This window comes from Sminthopsis crassicaudata, chromosome 2 (assembly GCF_048593235.1).
Source record: "Sminthopsis crassicaudata isolate SCR6 chromosome 2, ASM4859323v1, whole genome shotgun sequence".
Taxonomy (NCBI): Eukaryota; Metazoa; Chordata; class Mammalia; order Dasyuromorphia; family Dasyuridae; genus Sminthopsis; species Sminthopsis crassicaudata.
In genome coordinates this window covers 47673573-47699663 of record NC_133618.1, presented here as the reverse complement: position 1 = coordinate 47699663, position 26091 = coordinate 47673573, and the positions used below count along the sequence as shown (strand labels likewise).

General features: G+C 43.3%; 1 protein-coding gene across 2 annotated transcripts; it reads left to right on the top strand.

Annotated features, from left to right (window-relative positions):
- Window positions 1-157: 157 nt before the first annotated feature.
- On the top strand, window positions 158-23010 carry DEF8 (differentially expressed in FDCP 8 homolog). Of its 2 annotated transcripts, none has more exons than XM_074286145.1 (12): window positions 158-345; window positions 6349-6483; window positions 10169-10266; window positions 11581-11730; window positions 12707-12848; window positions 12964-13128; window positions 14208-14335; window positions 14536-14649; window positions 17206-17283; window positions 17706-17846; window positions 19243-19352; window positions 20283-23010. In XM_074286145.1, the coding sequence occupies exons 2-12, from the start codon at window positions 6360-6362 to the stop codon at window positions 20383-20385; spliced, it is 1353 nt and encodes a 450-aa protein (XP_074142246.1). In that variant the 5' UTR covers window positions 158-345; window positions 6349-6359; the 3' UTR covers window positions 20386-23010. The 2 variants fall into 2 exon arrangements, with proteins under 2 accessions (XP_074142246.1, XP_074142245.1); XM_074286144.1 differs by having other exon boundaries at window positions 17203-17283.
- The last annotated feature ends 3081 nt before the right edge of the window (window positions 23011-26091 follow it).

The following is a 26091-nucleotide window of genomic DNA, read 5'->3' as shown; positions in this document are numbered from 1 at the left end:
CGGGCGCAGGTCACCTCTCCGCACAAACCGAGGGAGAGATTAGACAGAAGGCGTGTAAGTAGTCCTCCTGGCCTGAGGTGGCAGCATGGCCCTGAGCCCTGCGAAGGGAGGCGGCCGCTCTGGGCTCGGACGCTGGGGCTGCTTCATCTCGGCTCCCGGGACAGCTAATGTTACAATGTAGCAGGCGCGGCGGCGGCTGTGGCTATAGCAGACAACAGTAGCGGCTGCAGCGGCAGCGCTGGCCGCCGTCGGACCCGGGGCTGGGGGCAGCAGCAGCAGCAGCGGCAGCAGCAGCAGCGGCAGCAGCAGCAGCGCCGGGGGCTGGGGGCTGCGGGCGATGCTCGGGTGAGTGTCCCGGACGGCTGCTGGAGGGGGCTGTGGGCAGATCTCTGCCCCTTTTTGCCCCACCCCTTTCCTCCTTCGTTCTTCCTCCTTCCCCCTCCCCTCTGTCTCCTTTCCCCTCCCCTCTCCCCGCTTCCCCCCTCCCTGCTCCTCCTTCCCCTTCCTCCCTCCAGAACGCTGGCGCCCAGCCCGGGACCCTTGTGGTCCCCCGTCCCCCTCCTTCCCCTCCTTGGCCGAAGATCCCGGGCTCGGGGCGCAGAAGTGGGCAGTCCGGCGTCCCGGCGCCCTCCCGGTGCGATCAGGCTCGGGACCTCGGGAGATGCCCTGGGCGGGGGGAGGTGGGCACTGTGGTGGTGGCCGTGGGGGCGTAGCCGTGCGGGAGCCGCGGGAGGAATTCGCAGCCGCCCCCCTCCTTCAGTTCGGAATCCTGGTCTAATGACATTATCCTATTTTGTGTATGATACAAATGACCGATTTTGATGCTGGAAGGACCTTCAGAAAAGCATTTTCCTACAAGACCGCCGTACTGTTATCGTCCCCACTTTAAACAATTGTGGAAACTGAGGTTTAGTGTCTGTGGCTACACTTGAGGTTATTGGCAGCTGAAATTCAGCCTTCCCGTGTGCCCCCCCTTCCCGTCCTCTCCTCTATCTGTACCCATCTCGGAGCAGGAGGAGCTCCAGAGTCTCATGTCCCCACCTTTGGCACCTAAACCAGTGAGCGTTAGAGCAGTGAGCTCTCCACTCCTGAAAAGTAGAAACTTCCTAGTGGATTTGTTGATGGTGATGTAGTGCAGGAAATTTGGTCTTCCAAATCTATCAGGCTAAGGCCCTGCCCACTTTTGAGTCAGGAGATGACAGAGCATCCCCAGATTTAGTCAGCAATAACAATTTTCGGGGATGATGTTTTGGTGAGAGAACCTCTCTTAAAACTCTGTGATATCACCGCGGGAGCTGAATTTGGGCCCCTCAGTCTTTGGTTACAGGTCTAATGAATGAATGAAGGGGATTGTTCTGGTGCTGCGATGACCGGGGGATGTTGCTGTCATAATAACATGCCATGTTGGTGTGTGCCAATGGAGGCCCTGCCCCGCTTGGAATTTACTTGTTTTGGTTCAGGGACCGGAAGGACAAGGGAGGAGACGTCTCGATTGCATCTCTGTGAAGTCACCCTTTGCAGCTGTGTTCTTGCCCAGTGTGTTTGGTCTGGTCCCACCAGCAACTTAGCAAACGTGATTTTTTTTTTTTTTTAAACTGCCAAGTCATTCCCCTCAACCATCCCCCTTCCCCAGGCAAGGATAAAGATGAGAAGAAGGTCAAGTTTCCTTATGGAAGTGGGGGAAAAGCATGTTTGGCTAAGATGACACTCTTGATTCACTTAACTTGTTTTTCCTTTGTGTGCTATCAAAGAGCATGGGCTCCAAAGGATCCCTTGGAAAATCCCTTCTCTTGAAAGCCCTGTGTTTGAATCCTAGCTGTATGTGATCACAGTAAAGTCATTAAACTCTCTGGGCTATGATTTATTTTCTCATCTTAAAGAAACTAGAGGCTAGATTAGAAGGTTCTTTCTGGTTCAAAATTGTATGAATATGAAATAAAAGTATAACCACCTCTAAGCTCCAAGTCTCTCCTTACTACCTTTCTCCCCTGGCTGTCCCTGATACCTTTTCTTCCTTTCTCTTTCTTTCTTTCTTTTTCTTTCTTTCTTTCTTCCTTCCTTCTTCCCTCCCTCTCTCTCTCCCTCCTCCCTTCCTTCCTTCCTCCCTCCCTCCCTCCCTCCCTTCTTCTTTCTTTCTTCTTCTTTCTTCCTTCCTTCTTTCCTCCCTTCCTTCCTTCCTTTCCTTCCCTTCCTTCCTTCCTTTCCTTCCCTTCCTTCCTTCCTTTCCTTCCCTTCCTTCCTTCTTTTCCTTCCCTTCCTTCCTTCCTTTCCTTCCCTTCCCTTTCTTCCTTTCTTCCTTCCCTTCCTTCCTTCCCTTCCTTCCTTTCCTTCCCTTCCTTCCTTCCTTCCCTTCCTTCCTTCCTCCCTTCCTTCCTTCCTTCCTTCCTTCCTTCCTTCCTTCCTTCCTTCCTTCCTTCCTTCCTTCCTTCCTTCCTTCCTTCCTTCCTTCCTTCCTTTCTTTTTTCCTTTCTTCCTTTAATTCTTTGTTCTCTGGCCTCTTTCACACTTCAGCTAAAATCTTCTACAAAGCCCCTTCCCTAGGCCCCACACTGCTACTGCCCTCCCTTTGAGATTACTCCAATTTATCATATTTGGGCATAATTGTTTATATGTTTTCTTCCCCATTAGACTAAACTCCTTGAGGGCTGGAACTGTCTTTTGCTTTTCTTTCTATCCCAAGATCTTAGCCTAATGTTTGGTATACAGTAGCTTCTCAATCAGTGCTTATTGAGTTCAGAGAAAAATTTACATCAAAAAGCTGAAAATTCTGAGGATAGTCATATCACATATCCCTTTAGCTTTTTGTCATTTCCTGTATACAGAGCACATTCCCAACCCTTACAAAATCATAATCTGGTTGGTAATCATATTAGACAGGATTGTCTAGGATTTTAGGATATTGTCATTTTGATACACCTGAGGAAGGCTATCATAGGGAATGCTCAGGCATAATAGTTGGTACAGCAGGAATGAAAGAAATGGATGAAAATGCATTTATTAAGCATTCACCATGTGCTAAGAACAGTGCTGGACACTGAGAATCTAGGCATATAAAAACAGAATGGAAGATAGTCCATGCCCTTAAGGAATTTTTATTTTAATGGGGGAGAACATTGTTGTTTGTCCTTCATTCTGGAAGAGGACTTGAGGGAGTATAGTATACATATACTATACTGGGGAATGGTTCAGGAGAAATATTTTGGTTTGGAAAATTGGTGAGTGGGGCCACAGGGAAGGTAGATTGTCACTTATCTTTTAGGAGCAATGACAGTTAATTTGATTATAGTTACAGAACTAAAAAAGATGGGGTGGGGAAAAAAGGGGGACCAATTGGCATCATAAGCTGCATGGTGGCTCATGGGTAAAATCAATGTACTAGGGATAAGATACAGTGAATAGAGAACTAGACTTTGAGTGATAGATTCTAATTCAAATCTGCCTCAGATATTCTTTAAAATTTTTAAAAATTAATTGTTTAGTTTCTTCTGGTTTTATATATAGTAACTTTTAAAATACACATTTCTTTATGAATCATGTTGAAAGAGAAAAATCAGAACAAAAAGGAAAAGCCATGAGAGGAAAAAAAAAAAAAAAGAAGTGAACATAGCATGTGTTGATTTGCATTCAATCTCCATGGTTCTGTTTTTGGATGCAAATAGTGTTTTCTATCCAAAATTTATTGGAGTTGCCTTGGATCACTGAACCACTGAAAAGAATAAAGTCTTCCATAGTTGATCATTGCACAATCTTGCTGTTTCTGTGCACAATGTATTCCTGGTTCTGCTTGTTTCGCTCAGCATTAGTTCATGCAAATTTTTCCAGGCCTTTCTAAAATTAGCTTGTTCATACTTTTTTTATAGAATAATATTCCATTACCTTCATATACCACAACTTTTTCAGCCATTTCCTAGTAGATGGGCATCTACTCATTTTCTAATTTTTTGCTACCTTAAAAAGAGTGCAAACATTTTTGCACATGTGGGTCCTTTTCCCTCCTTTATGATTCCTTTAGGATAAAAAACCCAGTAGTCTGCCTCAGATATTCACTGGTTGTGTGACTGTAAACATATCAACCTATTTGCCTCAGTTTCCTCATCTGTAAAATAAGAATAATAATAGTTCCTATCTCTCAGGGCTGTTATAAGGATCTAGTGAGTTATTACTAGTAAAGTTATTGTAATTAAAATGAGCAATTGAAGCAACAGACCTTAATCAACATCATAGAGCCTCCCAAGGAAGATGTTTCAGGCATGAAGGAGTAAATCTTTCTGTGCTTTGATTTCTGGGCTGGAGGACACAGGTGCTGGTGAGGTAGCTGGAAAGTGAAAATTATTTGTCAATAGAAGGAAAATTAATAGAATATGAAGCTGAAGGAAATATCAGTCCGCCAGCCTATATTAGGCAATAACTTAGCTCCAAGTCATAACTTGTACACATGTGTAGTGAAGATGCTGAACCCCCACTAAATCCACCTTTTTGGACAAGCAGAAAACTAGTATCTTGTTCAGGCTATTCACTTACCCTCTCTGTGTTGTCCCTCTCCTCCCATTTTTTTCATTAAGCAGTCTTCCTAGATGCTCTCAAACATCTTTTTTTTTTCTGACTATAAAAAGTCTGTAATTGTAATTTGGGATGTTAAAGAATGAAGGAATTTGATTCATTTCTGAGTGACATGGTAAGTCAGAAGTATTTTATTTCCTTTTTTTTAGGCAGTATTTGAACAGTGATAAAGTCATGTCTCATTCACCTTATGCAGGACATGTTTAGAGAGAAGGGAATAGATTTGTTAGTTGTGTAAAAATATTCAGTTGATTTATTTGTAAGAGTGAAAAAAACTGAAAATCTCCTTTTTGTACCATTGTTAGGAGAATGGCCAAATAAATGTGTACATAATAGACCTTCAAATTGTAGGGTCTGTAAGTGGAAAAGAACATTGTGTTGTCAAAATGGCAATGGCAGAGGATGCAAGAACCTTTTGGAAAGATTTCTGTGGTGTTCAATTGTTTCTTTGTGGTTTTCTTACAGTACTAAAGTTATTTGCCATTTCCTTCTCCAGCTTATTTTATAGATGAGCAAACTGAGGCTAACAGTGTTAAGTGTCTTCCATAGGATCACACAACTACTAAATGTCTGAAGCTACATTTGAATCTTCCTGAGTCCAGGTTTTGCACTCTATTCACTGTACCATGGAGCCGTCCCTATCAAAAGACTTTTATAAAACAAAGCTAAATGAAGGTAGCCTTCAAGAGTAGGTTCTTTCAACACATTGTTGTCCACATATAATTCTTTTAAAACAATATCTTCAACAAAGATTTAAATACATAGATAAAGAAGATATTGGAAGGGAACATGGAAAATTAGAATTTTTAAAAAAATTTTATGCCCTTTTGTTTCTTCAAATGTAAATATTTTAGATTTTATAACTTTTCTTGGGATTCTGTCCCTTATTTTATTTGTATTACAAAAAGGTTAGGATCGTGAATCTTGTCTGAGTTAGAAAGAGAGCCAGAAAATAACTGATTATTCCAGAGGGAATATTTGAAACGAACAGTTTTTCCAGTTGTGTTCTCTAGCTGGGACTGAGCAGGCTGATGTAAGGGCCCCCTTAGCAAGGTTAGAGCTCTGGGGAGTAGGTAAGGTTGCTGTTTCTCAGGCTGTGGATTCAAATTCCTGACCTACTGCCTTTGGTCCAGAGGATTAGTCTTTTGTTGTCATTTATGCTTCTGCTCAGAGTTCCAGCAACTCTGGAATCACTGAATGAATGGAGATAGCCAGAACTACTTTACATTCTTGCTGATTTCAGGTTTTAATTCTCTACCTTTTCACTGCCTGTCCCCCTTGCCTTCCCTCTGTTGCTTATCTCTAATTTACTTTGTGTTTATCTTCTATCTTTTTGCACTTTGGGCCCCAGCTAGAATGAAAGCTTCTTGAGAACAGGGACTGTCTTGTATTTCTTTGTATCTCCAGTCCTTAGCACAGTGCCTGATACATAGAAGGTACTGAATAAATGCTTGTTAACTTTGTTTTTTATTCAGAAGCCAGTAGCTCTAGGGATGGAGCTTTTTGTGCTGGCAGACATCCCAGGATTTGGGGAAAGAGAAATGGCAGGCTAATTTTTTGAGTTATTATTCTCTGAAGGTGACTCAACCTGGGATTCCCCAGGGGAAGTGAGAAGGGTAGAGGAGCATTTTGGGGAATTGAAGCCTGGACCTTCATGGATCAAATAGGAAGCTTAGGAAGCTTTGAGTGAAGTGAATTCAGCCTTGGAAGCAGATTTCATTCTAGGTGCAAAATCAGAAATTCTGAAGGGCTTTTTTTTTCATAGCTGCTTTGGTGTGGTCTCCACAGGCTGGACTGCTATGGAATATGATGAGAAGCTGGCTCGGTTTCGACAAGCCCACCTCAACCCCTTCAACAAGCAGCTGCCTGGCAGGCAGCATGAGCATTCGGCTGACAAGGATTCTGAGGACCTCTCTCCTGAAGGTGAGTACTCTGCCCTTGAAGGGGAGAGGAGCCCAGAGACAGTAGAGTCCGGTGGAAAGAATGTTGGATTTGAAGTGAGAATATCTGGATTCAAATCTTGGCTCCGTTTCAGTGACATGGGCTAAGTCACTTTACCTTCCTAATCCTCAATTTTTTTTTTTTTAAATCTGTAAAATGGGAAGATTGGACTTAATGACCTCTAAGGCCTCTTCCAGCTCTAAATCCTTTGAGAATTAAAACATTTGCTCCCTTTTCTGTCTGTCACTCTGGCTCATCCAGCTTAGCTTTTGCTGCTAATACTGATGCCAGTTCCCAGTTCCTGACCCAGAAGAACTATCTTTGGGCCACCAAAATGAGAGCAAGATGGCACTCATCTCCTCATCTTTCCTTAGATCTAGAATGCCCTCCCTTTTGACTTAGGACAGAACTAGTTTCTGAAGGAAAATGATAAAAGTAATGACTGTGATAATATAAAAAGAAATAAAAAAGAAACCTCAATTGAACTTTATAATTGTAATAACTAAGCTTGGCCCCAAAAAGAATTGAGAAAATGCACCTTCCTTCCTTTATTATAGAAGTTGGAGGCTGAGGATGGTCATTGCCAGACTCACTTCATGTGATAGCTTTGTTGAACTGCTTTTTCCCCCTCTTTCTTTTTTATATGTGTTATAAGTGATGGCTTGGTATGTAGGGGAAGAGAAGAATATGTTCTGAAACTGAGGTGATATAGAAAAGGTAGCAATAAAAATAATATTTTTATTCATTCATTCGTTCATTTTTTAGGAAAAAAAATCTCTAGCTTCCATCAAGGCTCAGCTCAAGGATGGATTCCTATAGGAAGATCTCTTTCTTGACCTCTGTTTAATAGCTGGGCAAGTCACTTAACCTCTGGCTGCCTCAGTTTCCTTAAGGATAAAATAATAGGATTGTTGTGAGCATCAAAACAAATATTTGCAAAGTATTTACATGATGCCCAACACAATGTAGGCACTATATAAATGTTAGTTTCCCACCCCATCAAACAAAACTCGATAGACTTTGTATATATTTTGTATTTACTTCTCTTTACTTTACTTTTTATTTTGAACTAATAGAGTGTAAGCTTTGGGCCTATTTTTCTTTTGTCTTTGCATCTCTGGTGGTGAAATAACCAGTAAATTGTCAGTGCTTATAAATGTTTGTTGAATAGAATGTCGACTCCAGGGGTGGAAGTGATTAGATTTGGAAACTATCTGGGAATTTCAGTTATCTCTGTTCTGTGGTTCATCACTAATTACAAGTAATCACTTTGCTTTAGTGAGAGCTGGTTAGAAGAGGAGAGTCAGTTGTCCTTGAGAGAGAGTGTACCCAGGAAGGCCCCTTCCCATTGGGCAGACACAACTGGGGCAGTCTTTTATCCTCAGGATTCCTGCAGAATAGGTCTGGAAGAGAACCAAGGAAATAATCTCACAGAGAAGGGATGGCCTATACTGGGAGAAGATCTCATTCCTACCTGGAAAAGGAAGCAGAATGTAGCCCGGCAGAATGTATTCACTACTCAGAACAGCAAAACCAATAAAATCAGCAATCTTTGTCCTTCCTCCTGGACCACTTGCTCCTAGTACCTACCTGCTGTCTCCTAGTTACTTGGATTATCACTGCCATCCCTTCCATGATTTCTGATTGAACATGTATCTTATCTCTAGTTTAGTAAACATTTATCTATACCATGTGCTAGGGACTTTTGGCAGGAACCAAGGGACAAATATACAATGAACATTATTCCTGTCCTCAAAGAGCTTACTTTCTGACTAGTAGGCTCCTAAGATGATCGATTCATCTGACTAACCACTACAAGTAGGATTACTGATGGGGGAAGGTTTTGAGGCAATGCCCAAGACCTAATTTCCCTTTCCAAATAACATATGCACTCTTTTTACCCAAAAATATTTGATTTTGTTTAGATTTGAAATGAAATATACATTATAGACATCATAAAATAGAAAAGGAAGATTGTACATGAAACAAATGTGTATACCTTGCCTTTTTAATAGTAATAATGAATTCAAAATAAAACTTCCAGATCTTTCGTATTTCTTCTAATGTATGCACTTTGAAGATTTTTTTTCTTAATTTTAAAAAAATTGTTAAGCATTTATTTTTTTCCCCTTCATCTCTCCTTCCATTAAGGGAGGGTGGGGAAAATTAAATCCTTGTAATAAATAGGCATGGTCAGCAAACAGAAGAAAACACTGATCATGACTAAAAAACATATATCTTGTTCTGTCAAGAAAGGGATAAACATTCTTCATCAGTCATTTGGAATTATCTTGGATCATTTAAAAGTTATACTTTGTAGGCTATTGTCACTTGTATAGCAGGCTGTGGTTTGTATCATGTCAATCTGGACTAGAGAAGGGAAGAGAATTGCTTTCGTGTGTGTGTGTGTGTGTGTGTGTGTGTGTGTGTGTGTGTGTGTGTTTCATGTCCTCATGCCGGATGTGCCCAGCCCCACCCTCATTGCTAGCAGCTATCTTGTCATGGGAGGCTAGCCTGCCCAGAATCTCAAGGGAAGTAGAGTTTTTCTCAATCTTTGGGGATACTTGGTTGCTACTGACACTGCTATCACCACTTCCTTTCTCTGTTTCCTATTCACATATCTTCTGCTGCCTTCCTGAGTGTCTTGTTGGGGAAGAGGAAGGAAGGAAGCATGGCTTGGTTGTTTGGGGCCTTCCACAAAAATGAAAATGTTTAAAGCATCTATTTCTGATCATTGGTCCTTGACCTATGTACTACTTATTGTTGTTTAGTCATTCAGTCACATCTGACTCTTCAAGACCTTGTGGACTACAGTACAGCAACACTATCCTTGGGGTTTTCTTGGCAAAGATAGGATGTGCCATTTTCTTCTCCAGTGTACTGCTTACACTTCATGGCAAAATGAATGATCAGGGTTTAGTTGGAAAGATGCTTTTTTTTTTTTTTTTTTAAGATCGGACTATAAGGCTGAAAAGGTTGTTTTGTATTTTAGAAGAGGAAAAGTTTAATAAAAGGAACCTTTGGGGTAGTTCATATTTTTAAAGTACAATTTAGTTGTTAATTTAAATAAAATTAAATTGAGTTATATTTTAATTTCTTTAGCTTATTTGATGAATAAAAATAGTGTCCTTTATAATTGAGTATTTAACAAATGTTTGACTTTTTAAAAATCCGTAATTCCCTAGAGGGATACCCTGAGGAAGTATTGCATTGCTATGCTCTCCCTTTTTTTCTTTCAGGAGTCTTCAGCTCACTTTTGCTTGCCAACATGAGAGAAGGGTTCTATTTCTCTAATCTTGTGTCCAATATTCTTTATGACTTTGCCCTCTGCCCTTGGGAATGTAGCCAATAGAACCTGGTGAATACAGAGAGCTAAGCTATAAAAACACTGCCAGAAACTATTTGGAATGGGGGTAGGGAAGAATTGGTCCTGAGGGATCAATATCTAGAGCTCAACCTCAAACTCAGCTAGAATAGAGGTCTTAGCTCTGGTGGATGCAAAAGGGAAAACAATTCTCTTTCCTTCTCTAATAGAAGTTTGAATACTGAAACAGACATCCCTTGAGAAAGATGCTTGAGATCTTAATGACTGGGGGAAGAAAGCAGTTTTAAAAACTTTTGGTTTCTAGCTATTCCTTATTTCTTCACTTTATGTGATCCATTGCAGACTCACCACTGGATCAGCTCCATCAGGAACCGGAGTTCAGGTGTACTGAACGCATGATGGACCTGGGCTTGGCTGAAGATCACTTCTCTCGTCCTGTGGTATGTGCCCCTGTGTGGCAAAATTTGATTACTGCAAACTCACTTGGGCTCCTGTCTATGTGAGAGAAGAGAAGGATTCTCAAGTTTCCTTCTTCCTTTCTCCCAAAACACCACGTAGGTGTGACCAAGTCCTGAATGTCTATCATCTCTAGTTCTGTCATATGTTGTCCATGATCCAGAGTTCTTAACTTGAGGGAGCCCATGAACTTGCTTTTTAAAAACACTTTTATAAGTATTTCAATATAATTGGTTTCCTTTGTAAGCTTGCGATTTGTTTTATACATGAAATACCTTACTCTAAGAAGGTCCATAGCATTTCGCAGCAAGCCAAAGGGGTTCAACACCCAAAAAGGCATAGAAACTTCCTCTAGTCTATCTTGATTTCATTTCTCCTTCTGGGCCACCTTCAGCCTCTTCCATCTTCCTGGAATTGAGTAGATCTGGGAAGGAAGGGAAATATCATAATGTGATCACCTTTCCCTCCTTCCCCTCCTACTAATAGACTATGAGGGCAGGAGCCCTGGGATCAAGTCCAAACCTTGCCACCATTTCACAAACCTCGAAGCGCACTCCTTTCTAACCTTCGTCCCCAGCTTCCTTTGATGGCCCATGCAAAGTGTCGCCTCTCATAGGAGGCCATTCCTGATTCATCCTTTTGTATCCATCCTCTATTCCCAATAAATTTTTATGTCTATTTTTTTGTGTCCATGTTGACCCTCCTCCCCTGCTCATAGACCCTAAGCTCCTTGAGGACAGAGTATCTCCAGTGGCTGACACATAGTAGCAGCCGTTTAATAAATTCATGTTGAATTGAATTTCACTAACTGCCTGACCTTCAACAAATCCCTTTCCTTTGTTGGACTTCATCTGCTTATCTCTAAGGGGGGCAGTATGAATGATCAGAACAAATTTAATTCTTCCTCCATACAACAGCCCTTCACATCCCTGCTATCATGTCCCCCCAAGACTTCTTTTCTCCAGGCTGAACATCCCCTTTTCTTCCAACTGATCCTTAAAAGGAGACAGACTTAGGCCCCTAGCCTCCACTTATCTTCCTCTGAATATACTCTGGAGTGTGTAATGTGTTACCCTAGCATAATGAATATGGAAGAATTTGCACATGTTCATAAACATTGAGAGTTACCAGAGATTATGGGGTTTGGAAAATTTAGAGTTTGATTTGACTGAGTAGAGAAGGGACCTGCCCAGCCCTGAAGGCCTGACAGCCTATAGTCCATAGATGTTGTTTAAAGGATATCAAGGCAAAGCGCTGGGATGGTAGGACGCCCCTAACCCTGAATCCTGTCCGGGCAGGGTCTGTTCCTGGCTTCAGATATTGAGCAGCTCCGGCAGGCCATTGAGGAGTGCAAGCAGGTGATCTTGGAGCTACCCGAGCATTCTGAGAAGCAGAAGGATGCTGTCGTGAGGCTGATCCACCTGCGGCTGAAGCTCCAGGAGCTGAAGGTGTGTGCTCACCACCACCCCCCCCTTTCCACAAGGAGCCCTGCGTCCCTTGGAGCCTCAGGGCAAAGTCTGATGGGATGAATCTAGGGAGTGGCTGCCAGCTCCATCTGCTTGGCACATTCTCTGGCACAGAACTGGGAGAAACATCAGGTTACATCTGATCCAACCTGAACCTAACAGAAATCCTTCTGCAGCATGCCCACTGCACAGCTGTCTAGCCTTTTCTAAAAGTGCTCAAGGGAGGGGGACTTCCACTTGGATTTTGGACCACTTCCGCAATCAAATTTTATTCTGTCATGAAGCTGCCTAAATCTGCCCTTTTTGTAACTTCTATCCATTTGCCCTAGTTGGATTCTCTGGGATTCAGCAGAACTGGTATAATCCTCTTTTCATATACAGTATGGAAATACTTACCATTCAATCCCTCACTGAGACCTCTCTTTCCCAGGATAAACACTCATTTCCTCTGATTTGTGCTTGTATTCATTGTGCTCAGTCCCTTTGCCAGTCTTGTGTTCTTTCTCTGCATATCCTCCCTAACTGTGCCACCCACAACTAAAGGCATTCTCCTAGATGTTAATGATAGGGACCATCACTTCATTCTTCTAGATACCCTTTTGTCCATAGCTGATAATCATAATAAGATTATTAGTTGTTGTTTAATGGTTCAAAGGGAGTTCAAGGTAGATTGCTATCTTCAGGAAAGGTCTCCAAGTATGTTTTACAGAAATCTTTATCCAAAATAAACTCACTATTTTTCAGACACAGTAGTTCCAGCCTACTGAGTGTCTCTGGGTACATCAAAAGAGTGATAACTGCAGTATAGCCTGATGATTTGTACTCATTTTTCCTCTAAAGATGAGAGGCGTGAACTGAAAAGTTAGTCTGCGGAAGGAGAAGAGGGAAAGAGAAATCCTCAGGGAATCTCTTCTTTTTTCCCATTAACATATCTATTTCTTCTACCCCCATGTTATAGGATCCCAATGAAGATGAACCCAATATCCGCGTCCTCCTTGAGCACCGGTTCTACAAGGAGAAGAGCAAAAGTGTCAAGCAGACCTGTGACAAATGTAGCACCATCATCTGGGGCCTGATCCAGACATGGTACACCTGCACAGGTGAGTCACAAGCCCTTCTGGGGCCGGGCCCATCCCAATGTGAGAAGAAACAGTGGGATGGGATGGGCTGGATGGAACCTGTGCCTGTTCTGACCTCTCACCTTGTCTGCTTTAGGTTGCTACTATCGCTGTCATAGCAAGTGCCTGAACCTCATCTCCAAACCCTGTGTCCGTTCAAAGGTCAGTCACCAGGCAGAGTACGAGCTGAACATTTGTCCGGAGACTGGCCTGGACAGTCAGGATTATCGCTGCGCTGAATGTCGGGCGCCAGTGTCTTTAAGTGAGTGTTCTCCATATGCCTTTCCCATTGATTGCTGTAGCCCCGGTATATCCTGCTGCAGGAGGAAGGCAGAAAAAAGGAGAGAAACAGGAATGTCTTAGTCCTTGAGAGTAAGATATATGGAGGGCCATTATAGTAGGTAATTGGGACACAAAGATCCAAGATGTGGGCTTTGCTGCCAAGGGGCTTATGATATAGTGCAGCAGATAGGTCACGGACCTAAGAAGATTACTAAATGCAGAGCATTTACCTGCCAAATTCATGGTGGTAATTTTATATTATAGGAATTCTGAGGAGGAAGTGATCCCAGAGGGCTGGGTCAGTCAGGGAAGGCTTTGATAAAGAGATGCAGACTTAAGCTGGGCTTTGAGAGAGGGAAGAGACTTAGTGAGGAGCAAGGGAGAGGGTATTCCAGGTAGGAAAAGGCATGAGCCAGTATGTATGGCACAGGGAATCTGTTTAGTAGGTTTGAAGTTCAGCTCTAGCAGAGATAGGAATATTCTGGGGGAAGCTGAAGGAAGGAAATAAGTTTGGAAATAAGGAAATAAGGTGGGACAGGCAGCGTAGTATAGAAGTGGAATCCTTGAACTTGTATTTCAAAATAATTGGTTTTTAAAATAAGCCTATGTATTTTATGTATTTAAAAATCTAATTCTGAAAAGGGATCCATAGACTTCTTATAAGCCTATGTATTTTATGTATTTAAAAATCTAATTCTGAAAAGGGATCCATAGACTTCTTATAAGCCTATGTATTTTATGTATTTAAAAACCTGATTCTGAGAAGTCCATAAGCTTCCCCAAACCAGGTCCATAACACTAAAATGGTTAAGGATTCCTGGTATAAGCAGGAATGGATTGGGAGTCAGGACACCTAAGTTTGAATCTCAACATTCACTGCCTTTGATATTAGGCAGATGAATGAGAATCTCTGTTGTCTACCTTTTATTGATTTGCAGCAGTGTTTAGGACCTGGCCTTCTTCCAAAAAAAAAAAAAAAAAATCCCTCTTCTTGATTTGACATATTGCTTTATTTTATTTACTTTTATTTATATTTTGTTTTTATTTTGTTTCTCCCAGGGGGTGTGCCTAGTGAGGCTCGGCAATGTGACTACACTGGTCAGTATTACTGCAGTAACTGCCACTGGAATGATCTGGCTGTCATTCCCGCCCGAGTCATCCATAACTGGGACTTTGAGCCTCGGAAGGTAAGGAACTCACCTGTACCCTTGGCCCACTTTCCCAAGTCCCATCTTGTTTTCCCCTTGCCGTTGGGGCTGTTTGAATTGGAGGGAAGAATGGGATTGGGGATGGGGGGAAAAGGGAGGAAGTCTATTAGTGGTCCCAGGCCAAGGGAGGGCAGCCCAGGGAAGCAATTGTTGGGTGATAAGGGTGGTGTTTTTCCTAGGTGTCGCGATGCAGCATGCGCTATCTTACCCTGATGGTGTCCCGGCCAGTGCTCAAACTACGGGAGATCAACCCACTCTTATTCAACTATGTGGAGGAGCTGGTGGAGATCCGGGTAAGCTCAGAATGGCAAGGCCCAGGAAGGGCTCTTGGATGCTGTGAATACCAACTCATATTTGGTATTTCACTCAACAAGCATTTATGGGCCAGGAGCTATGCTAAGGATAAAATGTAAAAAAAAATAAATTAGTTTTTGTCTTCTAGGGACTAAAATGCTATTGTGAGGATACAACATGCTACAATCTATAAGAACAGAATTTATACAAAGTAATTGCAGAGTAATGGGGACATAGTAGCTAAGGGGCGGGAATTGCGGAAGGCCTTGGACACATTGAGCTGGTGCTGCTTGAGCAGAGCTTTGGAAGAACGAGGGATTCTAGGAGGCAGAGGTGAGGAGGGGGCGTTCCAGGCTTGGGGAGCAATTGTGTGGGTCATCTCCAGGAGCGAGAATATCAGTCAGGCCAGTCTGGTGGGAATGGAGAGTATGTGAAGGAGAGCTGCAGACGGAGGATAGCTAAAGTGCATATTGTGCTGGGGTGGCAGGTGGAGCAGTGGTTAGAGCACCCAGTCCAGAAGGGGGAGACATGAGTTCAAATCCAGCCTTAGACATTTACTAGCTTTGTGACCCTGGACATGTCACTTAACTGGCTTTGCTTCATTCTCCTCATCTATAAAATGAACTGGAGTAGAAAATGGAAACCACTCCAGTATCTTTGCCAAGAAAACCCCAAATGGGGTCAGGAAGAGTCACTGATCATAACATAGCATTTTCACTCTTCTTGTTGTTTGCTTACATTTTGTTTTCTTATTCATTTTTCCCCTTTTTGATCAGATTTTTCTTGTGCAAGATAATTGTACAAATATGTTTACATATGTTGAATTTAATATATATTTTAATGTGTATAACATATATTGGATTACTTGCTATCTGGGTTGGGGGAAGGAGGGGAAAAGTTGGAACACAAGGTTTTGCAAGGGTCAATGTTGAAAAATTATCCATTCATATTTTTTTGTTTGTTTGCTTATTTGTTTTTTGCTGAGGTAATTGGGGTTAGATGACTTGCCCAGAGTTAAGTGTCTGAGGCCAGATTTGAACTCAGGTCCTCCTGACTTCAGGGCTGCTGCTCTATCCACTGTGCTATCCCATATGTTTTAAAAATAAAAAGCTTTAATTAAAAAAAAAAGTCACTGAAACAACTGAACCATAACAAAATCTAGGACTTCCTCTGCACCAAGCATTATGTTATATGCTTAATGGTTGTCTCATTTGATTCTCACAACATCCTTATCTGAGAGGTAAGTGCTATTATTTTACAGATGAAGCAATTAAGGTAAACAAAGTTAGATGGAATACCTAGGGTCACACAGTAAGTGTCTGAGGTCAAATTTGAACTTATCCTGTCGCCAGACTTGAAACTGTTCAGCGCACAACCTAACTCTCTACCCCCAGGAGTTTGTATTTTCTTCTGGACACATAGACATTCTAAAATGTGGAATGGCAGGCTCAGCCCTGTGCTTTCAGAATATCACTTTGGGTAAATGATGGGTAGCACAGTAAAGAGTCCATTGTATGTGTGTGAATGGGATGGATGCCAGAGAAGTAAAATTAGCCAGACTTAATACCTGGTTAGATGTGGAGATAAGATTTGAGTGTGGCTGAATAGAGAAAGGGAATGCTGGGAGCTGACCTGGGGCAGGCCTTCTGGAACTTTTTGATTTCAGAACATCTTTAAGACTCATAAAAATGATTTAGAACCCTTCTCTACAGAGCTTTTGTTTATATGGGTTATATCTATTTTTATTTACTTTATTTGAAATTAAAACATCTTAGTTCTATTATAAAAATAATTTTGACTCATGGATCCATAGAAAGGATATTGGGGATATCCATAGACCATTCTTTGAGAATCACTGTTCTTAAAGCATGTGTCTTTTTTGGGGAAGAGGACCCCTTTGATTCCTTTGGGTTAAGAGAGAAGTGCCAAAAGTATTTAGCAAAACTCTTGAGTTTGGCCTGAACCAGATGAAAATGTAATTGGGAAGTTTTTACCAAATTAATTAAAAGATACTCAACATATATTATGTTAATTTGTGATTTTCTTTGTCAAGTATGCTGCCTGAAAACATCCATTTCTATTTCAGTTTGGTGTAGGGAACTCCCAGTGAGGAAATTCTATGTATTATTCAGATTGGCACCTTCTCCACGCCTTTGATCTTAGGGAATTGCCTGATGCATTGAGACTGAGCAGCTTGTCCCAGTCACTTCCTGATTCTTTTTTTTTTTTTTTTGGCTGAGGTAAATGGGTTTAAGTGACTTTCCCAGGGTCATACAGCTAGGAAGTATTAAGTGTCTGAGGCCAAATTCAAACTCAGGTCTTCCTGACTTCAAGGCTGGTGCTCTACCCATTGCACCACCTAGCTGCCCTATTTCCTGATTCTGAGATCAGGCCTCTGTCCACTCCCCAGCCCATGCTGTCTCTCTTAAGGCATGAGCAAGGGTGAGAGCCACAAACTAAGTGTGCTTGCCAAAATCTAGACTGTGTCACCTTTTTCCAGGGCTCTGATGTTGGCTGGTGATGGTGGTTCATCTTTTGTACCTTCTCTGCAGAAGCTGCGGCAGGATATCCTGCTCATGAAGCCATATTTCATCACTTGCAAAGAGGCCATGGAAGCTCGCCTCCTCTTACAGGTCAGGCCACTTCTGGGAAAGCACGTGGGAAGGGAGAAGACGGCACAGGACAGAGCATGCGTGTGTATGTAGGTTGTAAGTGGACGCACTCAGGGATGTAGCCTGTTTGCATTAACTTAATCGCACTAGCATCTCATCTACCATGTTAACACCCCTAAGCCAACTCGATTTGGCTCATTTGAGGCTACTGTGAGATCTAGAGAAAATGAGCCCAGGTAACATGGTTGTAACGAGGCTCACGAGTCTCCGCTCTTCCTCCTCAGTAGCTCTTGGCTCTTCAGCATTTAAGAGCACCGGGTAAGTTTGCCGAGGAGGAGCACGCCGTAAGCCCAGGGGTTGGACAGGGCTCTGTAGGTGGTAGGCAGGAGGGTGTGACGAGTGAGGAGCTGGACTCCCAGTCCAGAGCAGCTCTGGCCTTACAGCTCCAAGACCGGCAGCACTTTGTGGAGAACGATGAGATGTACTCCCTGCAGGACCTAGTGGACATCAACATTGGCCGCCTCAGCTGCTCTCTGACAGAGATCCATACTCTCTTCGCCAAACACATCAAGCTAGACTGTGAGGTGAGGCATGGTCAGGGCAGGGGAAGAGCGGCCTCTCCTGCCTTTTGTGCTTTTATTGCTCCTCTGGCCTGACATAATAGGCCACTTGAACCCTGGCTCCACGGGTCAGAATTAACGTGCTCTCTGAAGCAAGTGGGAGGAAGGCAGATTGGGCCAGTTCTGATCCTTCTCAGCCAATGAGTGCTAAAAGAGGGTGGTTGGAGAGAAAGGGCAGGGCAGGTGTCCTGGCTAGTATTTGTGACAGCTCCCAAGGATTGATTCACTGTTATTATACAGACTTCCATATCTATCTATCCAGCCCCAATTTCTCCTAAACTTCAATCAAGCATTACTGGTGGTCTATTGAATATTTCTACTTGGATGTCCTATTGGCTTCTTAAACTCAACGTATCCAAGACAAAACTCATTATGGTTTCCTTCAAAACCATCCCTCCTCCTAATTTTGCTGTTTCTGTGGCAGGCACTTTCCCATGATGTCGATTCACAACCTTGAAGTCATCCTTGATTCTTCTCTCTCTCGTATCCAATCATTTGCAAAGTTTTATTGATTCCGCTTCTTTAATCTCTATTATATTCCCCTTTCTTAACTCACATTGCCATGGCTAGTTCAGACCCTCATTTCTTTTGGCTTGGCTTATATTAGTAGCCTGATATCTGATTTCCCTATTTTGTATAATTTTTTTCAAACCATCCCCTACATGGTTGTCTAAAATTCATGTCTGATCCCATCATTCTTCTACTTAAAAATCATCAGTCATTTCCCATAGCCACTAAAATAAAAAGACAGACTCCAGCCTAGCATTTAAAGACTTGCACAATCTTGGCTCTCACCTACCATTTGAGACTACTTTCTATTTCTTCCTCCCATGCACTTGATGTTCTGGCCAAATTGGCCTCCTAGTTCTTTGCCAAAGGAACCTTCTCTTGCCCTATGCTTTTGGGCTATTGCTCATACATTTTTCTTAACTCTGCCTCTTAAAATCCTGTTTCCTCTAAGTCTCAGGTCAGGTTCCCCACTTAAAGCGGGGGAGAGGTTTTCCTGAGCCCCCAGTTGGTGGTGTGGATATTGCTTTATATTTATATATCTTTGTACAAATTATATCCTCCCTACTCCTGGTAGAATAGAACTCCTTGAGGACAAAAAGAGTTATTGCTCCCTCCACCTATCTGTCTCTTTCTGTTTCTGTCTCTGTCCCTCTGTTTGTCTGTGTCTCTCTCTATCCTCAGTGCTTAACATAGATCTTTGCACGTAGTGATTGATGCTTAACAAGCACTTGTGAAATTGAATGAGAGGTTGAGCAGACTGGGAAAACTGTTTAACCTTAGTGGGGATGGGGTTCTTGGGGGGCTCTCCCATTCTGCATTTCTCTCAGTTACTGTCTCTTCCCATCCCCAGCGGTGTCAGGCCAAAGGCTTTGTATGTGAACTCTGCAAAGAAGGTGACGTACTTTTCCCCTTCGACAGCCACACATCAGTATGCACAGACTGCTCTGCTGTCTTCCACAGGTAGGAACCTTCCTGTCTTCTTGTCCTAGCTCATACTGCTTTTGGACATGACCCTTAGGCCTGGAAAAACACAACCTTATGGTTTGTGATTGTCTGCCAAAATGTGTTTGCATCCAGGTTTTCTACTGGGGCCTGTGTCAGGACTTGTTCACTCTCAGAATCCTATGATCCTGCCCTCATGAACTTGGGGTAGGGGATGGGGGGGCAGCCTGATGGGGGGAGGAGTTGTCGAGGAAAGGAAGGTGATCTAACATAGAGGTATGTACACACACATACACATGGAGCTAGTCCATATTGCCAGATGCACAGTGCTTTGGAAATCATGGTAGGAACTTGGGCTCCAGACACTGTGCACCACACCTCAGTTTCATGGTCAATAATATTTGTATTAATTACCTCAAACAATTGACATGAATAAAGCATCTGGTAATACTGATAATAAAAAGTTCTCTATGAATGTTATTATTCACAATGACTATCATTATCACCGAGAAATATTAGGTTGGTCAGAGGATTAATTGTCACGCAGTACTCTTTGTTTTCTGAAGGATGGGATCCTACTGGCTGAGCGTTCCAGAGTCACTGGTGATTAAAGAACCAGTATGTCCAGGCCCTGGCTCAGAGGCAGAGTGGGAATACCAGTGCCCACATTATTATTGGGTCATCAGGTTAAGCAGTTCACATCTTATGGGAGCAGTCCAGGAAAACTGCTCTGGCATTTTGCCTCCCAGGCTACCCAAAGCAGCTCCATCTCTCTGGGATGCCTTTCTCCTTAAAGGGCACTTATAATGCTAGGTGCCGTGTGACATACAGTGGGCCCACAGTGCAAAGGCTTCCAATCTACTAGATCTGTCCTGCTGTCCTGAGTCTTTCCTTTGAGAGTCCCCAGGCTGACCTGAATACCTCTGCTTCTCTTCTTGTGTTACTCAGGGATTGCTACTATGACAACTCTACCACATGCCCCAAATGTGCTCGGCTGAACTTGCGAAAACAGTCACTCTTCCAGGAGCCCAGTCCAGAAGCTGAGGCCTAGAATGCTGGCACTCCTGCCCCAGTGCCCTGCCAACACACCAGCCACTGCCAGCACCAGAGACCAGGCGACTCCCTCGTGACTCAGGGAGTAACTATGCTGCTGGCTCTTCTCCCTGAGATGTGAACGAAACAAACGAGGTCACGCAAGAGCACTCTTTTGGAGTGAAGAAATGAGGGCGATTTTTGGGGACCATGTTGTGGGGACTGTGGTATGAGCTGGTCCATCTGGGCAGAGGCATCCACATTAGTCTGTGTTGGCGGGAATGGGGTGTGGGGAAGATGTCCTCATCTCCCCAAAGAAGCAGAGCCCAGCCTCCCTTGGGGACCCGGATGCAGTGGCCAGGGACTTATTGGCATCTCTTCCTACTTGGAGTGTGGACATCTGTGTATAGACCATGTCCTACCTCTGGAGTAGGAGGGATAGCAAGTTAGCTATTAGCATGGACACCGGGGAAAGTAATCAAAACCACCCAATGAATCTGGGCTAATCAAACCCTCAGACCTTGAGGTTGTGAGGCGCTTCTTCCCTGAGACCATCCATGGTTTCCTCAAAGGAAAAAGGGTTTTTATCTAGTGTCCCTCATACCACCTCCCTCCCTGGGACCTTTAGCCTTTTGAAGGCTGCTCGTTTTATTGGCTAAGGCTGTTAATTTTCATCTAATGTTGCCCCATGTCGTTGCGAGGGTCACTTAGTCAAGTGGAAAATTTCCTTCTTATTTAAGTCCTTTTTTGAGGGGAGGGGAAGCCCTACAGGGCTAATAGGTACTGCCTGACTTCTATTTTTTGCCTAATCCATCTAGCCCTTCTTGCCTCTGCCCAAACCTCTGCCAAGGGCAGAGGAAATAGGTGCTTCTCTTGCTGGGTGACATGACAGCCCTCCTCCTTCTTTGACTCAGTTAAACTTGTGTCTTCGGTGGTCCCAACCAGTCATCATATAAGCAAGAGGAGCGCAGCATCTTGAGAAGGGGTGTCCTGGACCCCAGATAGTAAGTGCTGGGAATTGCTCTGTGCAATTACTGCATGAAGCCTGAGAATAAGATTGTTAGGGGAGAGAGAGAGATGGAACATTCTACAAAAGGCAATTTTCATATTTCTCTGGACCAAATTGCCATCCGGGAACCTTGTTATTGCCACTCTTGTTGCCCAAAGAGTTAGATACTAGGGCTGGGGGATGCAGGACTAGAAACCACAAGGCCTTTCCTGAATATTTGGCATTTGTCTTTTTGTTTACATGTAGAGCTGGGACATGCTGATATCACTTTCTACTCTCAAAAAGCCCAAGTCTGGGAGTGAGCTGCTTTATTCCCTTCCACAAAAGATAAGTGGGGACAAGGTAGAGAATGGGGATGGAAAATTTCAGTAAGGAACATTTGTATTTGGTAGCCATTTTTCATTTGGAGTTAAGAGGCTTTATCTGTTTTAGGACCTATATAATTCATCTTCTCTACCAGGCTTTCACATTTCTTGGGCTTGGGCATAGGAGGATGTTTGTTCTGTCTGTAGAAAAGTCCCTGATGAAGACTATAGCTGAGATTCTGATCCATACAGTAAAAGGGAAGGGTTTCAAATACTTGGTGAAAGAAGAAGTGAGAGTGTCTTTAAAAGGAGAACCATGGCCTTCTCTACTCAGATCAGTCTCTGAATACCCCAATCATAAAACTGATAGGAAATATCAAGTTTTGTATCGGGAGTAAATATCTGGGTCAAAGAAGGAACATGGAAGAAAGCTCTATGGGTATCTGGTATCCTCTAGCTGTAGAGAATTAGGTTGGAGTAGTATGTGGATTATCTACATCTGGCTACAACCTGTTTCTCTAGCTATGTTATCTTCATGCCCTTAACTCTCCTTTCCTTTCTCTACACACATTACCATGCTTGAGCTGGCTTTGTGCTTTGGTTCTCCATGCATATAGTATATAAAGTCAGAAAAGTAGCTGTAGGACAGGATGGCTTGTGGCTCCCCTCTGTCATTCATCTTCCTTCATGATGAGAGCTAATGAGGGGATTGTGTGTGTGTGTGTGTGTGTAGGCAGAAAGCAAGATGGCTCCTTGGCCCAATCTGCAAACTGGATAATAGGAGCATGGCCCAGTTAAAGTCTCTGAATCTCAATCAATCCTCCTCCATTTTTACTCTGTTCCTCACTGGAGCAAGTCATGACAAGAACACAAGAGTTATGTTCATCTACTCAAATTCTGTTGCTTTGGGCTGATCACTTCACCCATATCTCAGTTTGCCTCATTTGGAAAATGGGGATAGTAGTACTGACCTACCTACCTCGTGGTGGGACTATGAGAAAGTTAATGTTGGAAAAAGCACTTTAGCAAAGCGTGCAATATGAGTGCTAAATTTATTTTATTAGACCTCATTTCTATCCTCTTTTGCAATAGAAAATGTGAAGAATCAGCTGACTACTTTAAAATAGTCTTTGATTTTTTTCTCCATTCCCAAATCTTCACAATTCTTTTCTATATGACACTTCTGATCATTGAATTTTGTTTCCCATTTACTCTGTAATAAGGGTCATATATGTTATTGGGATTTTCCTATCATGTAATAAGCATAAAAAAAGATCACCACAAAAAAACAAAACAAAACAAAAACAAAAACAAAAAAACAAACTACTTCACACAAAAATATCAGTAAGTTAGCAACTGTTGGAAAGAGTTTACTGTTTCCTCAAAAATCCAGCCTCCATTTCTCCTGGTGGAATGAGTCCTGTTTTTCAATCAGATCAAGGGTCCTCTACATAGAATACTTTTTTTGATATTCCCCCCAAAGGCCATATTTACAAAGGAAAAAAATAGCAAGGGGCCAGTTGGTGTATGTAACAGACACTGCATTACATGATACTTCTGTAGACAGATGGGAAATGCCTCCAAGGAAAACAATGGGGGCTAGCTAGGCTTTGTGGCAGTATCTGCCTTTGGTAAGCACAAAGCCAGACTGTTCAATGGCAAGCAAAGTGCCCAAACACTTGCCTGAAAAATGGATTCAGCAGTTATATTGATTATCCAAATTACTGTATTATTAAATAATTTTAATGTGCACTGTGATGTGTGTGGTAAATCCCTCTGGTCTACATATTAACATAATTGATGTGTGTATGTGTGTATGTGTATATACCCATGTATACCAAGTATATTGAGTGAGAGAATGGGGTGATTTTGATATGTGACAAAACTCATGACTTTTAAATAAGAGTTCTAAATGTTTCTGGAAAAGCAGTGGTTAAGATATGCCCTGAAATGAAGGCACTGTTTTTGAGCATCAACCAGAAGTCTGAATAGCAGTTGTGCAGTTGAAAGTAGACCTAAGAGTGATTCAGTCATCATCAGGAGGTAACTACAGCTACTACTTGGCCAACATAAGAGCAAATCACCCTGAGGATCTGCCCACATTACGCTGCACCCAAACATTAGTCCATTGAGACCAGTCCCCTATGCTTAAATGAAACTTGCCTCAGGAGTAGAAACTGCTTATACCCTTCTTCCCTTCCTCAAAGCACATTCAAGAGAATATAAAGTTAGAAAGAAGCTTCTGGGCTTGGAAATATCAGGAACTATCTTTTAAGTGGAGGTATAGGTGCTCATTTTTTAAAAACACAAATTTAAGGGACATTTTTAGAATTAAAATTTAATATTTATAAGACACAAAATGAAAACACCATAACTAAAAATAATAAACTCTGGCTTACTCTGCAAAGGGATGCATCAAGTTGTGGGAAGGACACAGGAAGACACTATGATCCTTTTCTGTATCATAAAATGTTCTCTTGTTGCTATTTCATTTTCCTTGATCACTTTACTAAGACATTTTCTGTGCAAAAGAAAAAAGAAAGCAGCATCCTAAGATAGTTGCTTTGAGCGTCGTTTCTTCTCATTATACAGCTCTCGATAACAGCTAATTGTATCATTTATTCCTCTTGAAACTGTAAATTTCCTTTCACTATTGGGATCATTATTTGCAAGAATTCGCAAGCCTGCCTCAAAGTGGGAAAAGGCTTCAGACAATTCTTTTGTAGTCAGTTGTCGGAGAATGGGTGGCGCATCTTCCTTCTCTTCCTTGTCTTCTACAGCCCGCTCTTGTTCTAACTGCATAAGCTCCTCACTGGACAAGTCTTCATCATGGCACTGTAGCAGCTGGTCTACATCTGCTTCTACGAGTTCTGCAAAGCCTATGTCATTGGCAAGGGCCAAAATGTCTTGCTGAATCTGTGTAATATTTTCTATTTGAGAAACATGAGCATGCACACACTCAGGCCATAACTTCTTCCACACACTATTCATCAAGGGTGGCTCAAGTTCATCCCATGCTTCAGCAATGTTGTCCACAGCGTTCATGATGTTGTAGTTTCCCCAAAATTCCCTAATTGTGCTCTTATCTTCCCCATCAGTTCCTCGTAAAAGATGTTGAAAAGTCTTCCTCAGATAATGAGCCTTGAAGGTGGAAATTACCCCTTGCCCCATGGGCTGAATGGGATTGGCTTTATTTTCAGTGAGGTATTCTACCCTTACATTATCAGAGAGATCACTTAGATTTACAGGGTGACACGGGGCGTTTTCTAGGATGAGTAACGCTTTGTTGGCAAGGTTATTTTGGGCGCAGTACTTTTCAACGGCAGGGCAAAAAAAGTACGTAAACCATTCGTGAAAGATGCTCCTGGTTATCCAGGCCTTTTTGTGGGAGCGCCAAATCACCGGAAGATTTGGCTTCGAGTATCCCTTCATCGCCTGGGGGTTCTCGGAATGATACACCAGTAGAGGCTTCAGCTTGAAGTCCCCAGCCGCATTGCCTCCCAGAAGCAGCGTCAGGCGATCCTTGGTAGTGGCGGCATCCTCTCCCACGGAAATGCAGGTCTTCTCAGGCATCCGCTTCCAGTAAAGCCCCGTCTCTCCGATGTTAAACACGTGGCGAGGGGTGTACCCTCCCTTCTGGATGACGCCCCGCAGCACTTCGGGATATTTGAGCTCGCCGGCTGCAGCCCGGCGGGCAGCATCATTGCTCGCCCTGACGCTGGGCAAACCGTGCCTTTCTTTAAACCTCACGAACCAGCCCCGACTGGCGCTGAACGTCTCCATGTGCGAGCTTTCACCTTGTTCTCGCTGCAGATCGTCAAACAAGCTCTTCGCCTTTTCCTGAATGATCATCGTGCTCATGGGCGCGTTCTGGCGGTTCTGGTCTTCGATCCACAAGCTCAACAAGCGCTCCATGCTTTCCATCACGGCGCTCCGGTGCCTGGTCAGCTGGGTGACCCTGGAGGGGGAGGCGACCTCGGAGCTCGCTTTTATTTTCTCTTTATTGTCTCGAATAGTGGCCACCGTGGAGATGGCCAGCCCTAAAGCTTTGGCGATCTGGCTCAGCTTTCCCCCCTCTTCAAACCTCCGCAGCACCTCCAGCTTCACGTCCAGAGTGATCGCTTTGCGCTCTCTCTTGCCGCTTCGGATGCTGGTCATGCTCAGAGGCCTCTTCCCTGGCATTTTCACTTCCAAAGTGGAGGATGGAGGCCGAAGCTGGGGGGGCCCGAGGATCCTCTTCCTCTGCCGGACACACCCCGGGCCTCGCTGCGGGACTGGCGGGAGGAAAGGCGGCCCGGGCCCAGGCCCTCGCTGAGGTGAGGCCCTTTGGCCACCGATAAGCGCCAGGCCCCGCTTTGTTCATTCCCCGGCCTGCACTCTGGGATGGCTTAATGTCAGTTGGGCCCTGTGA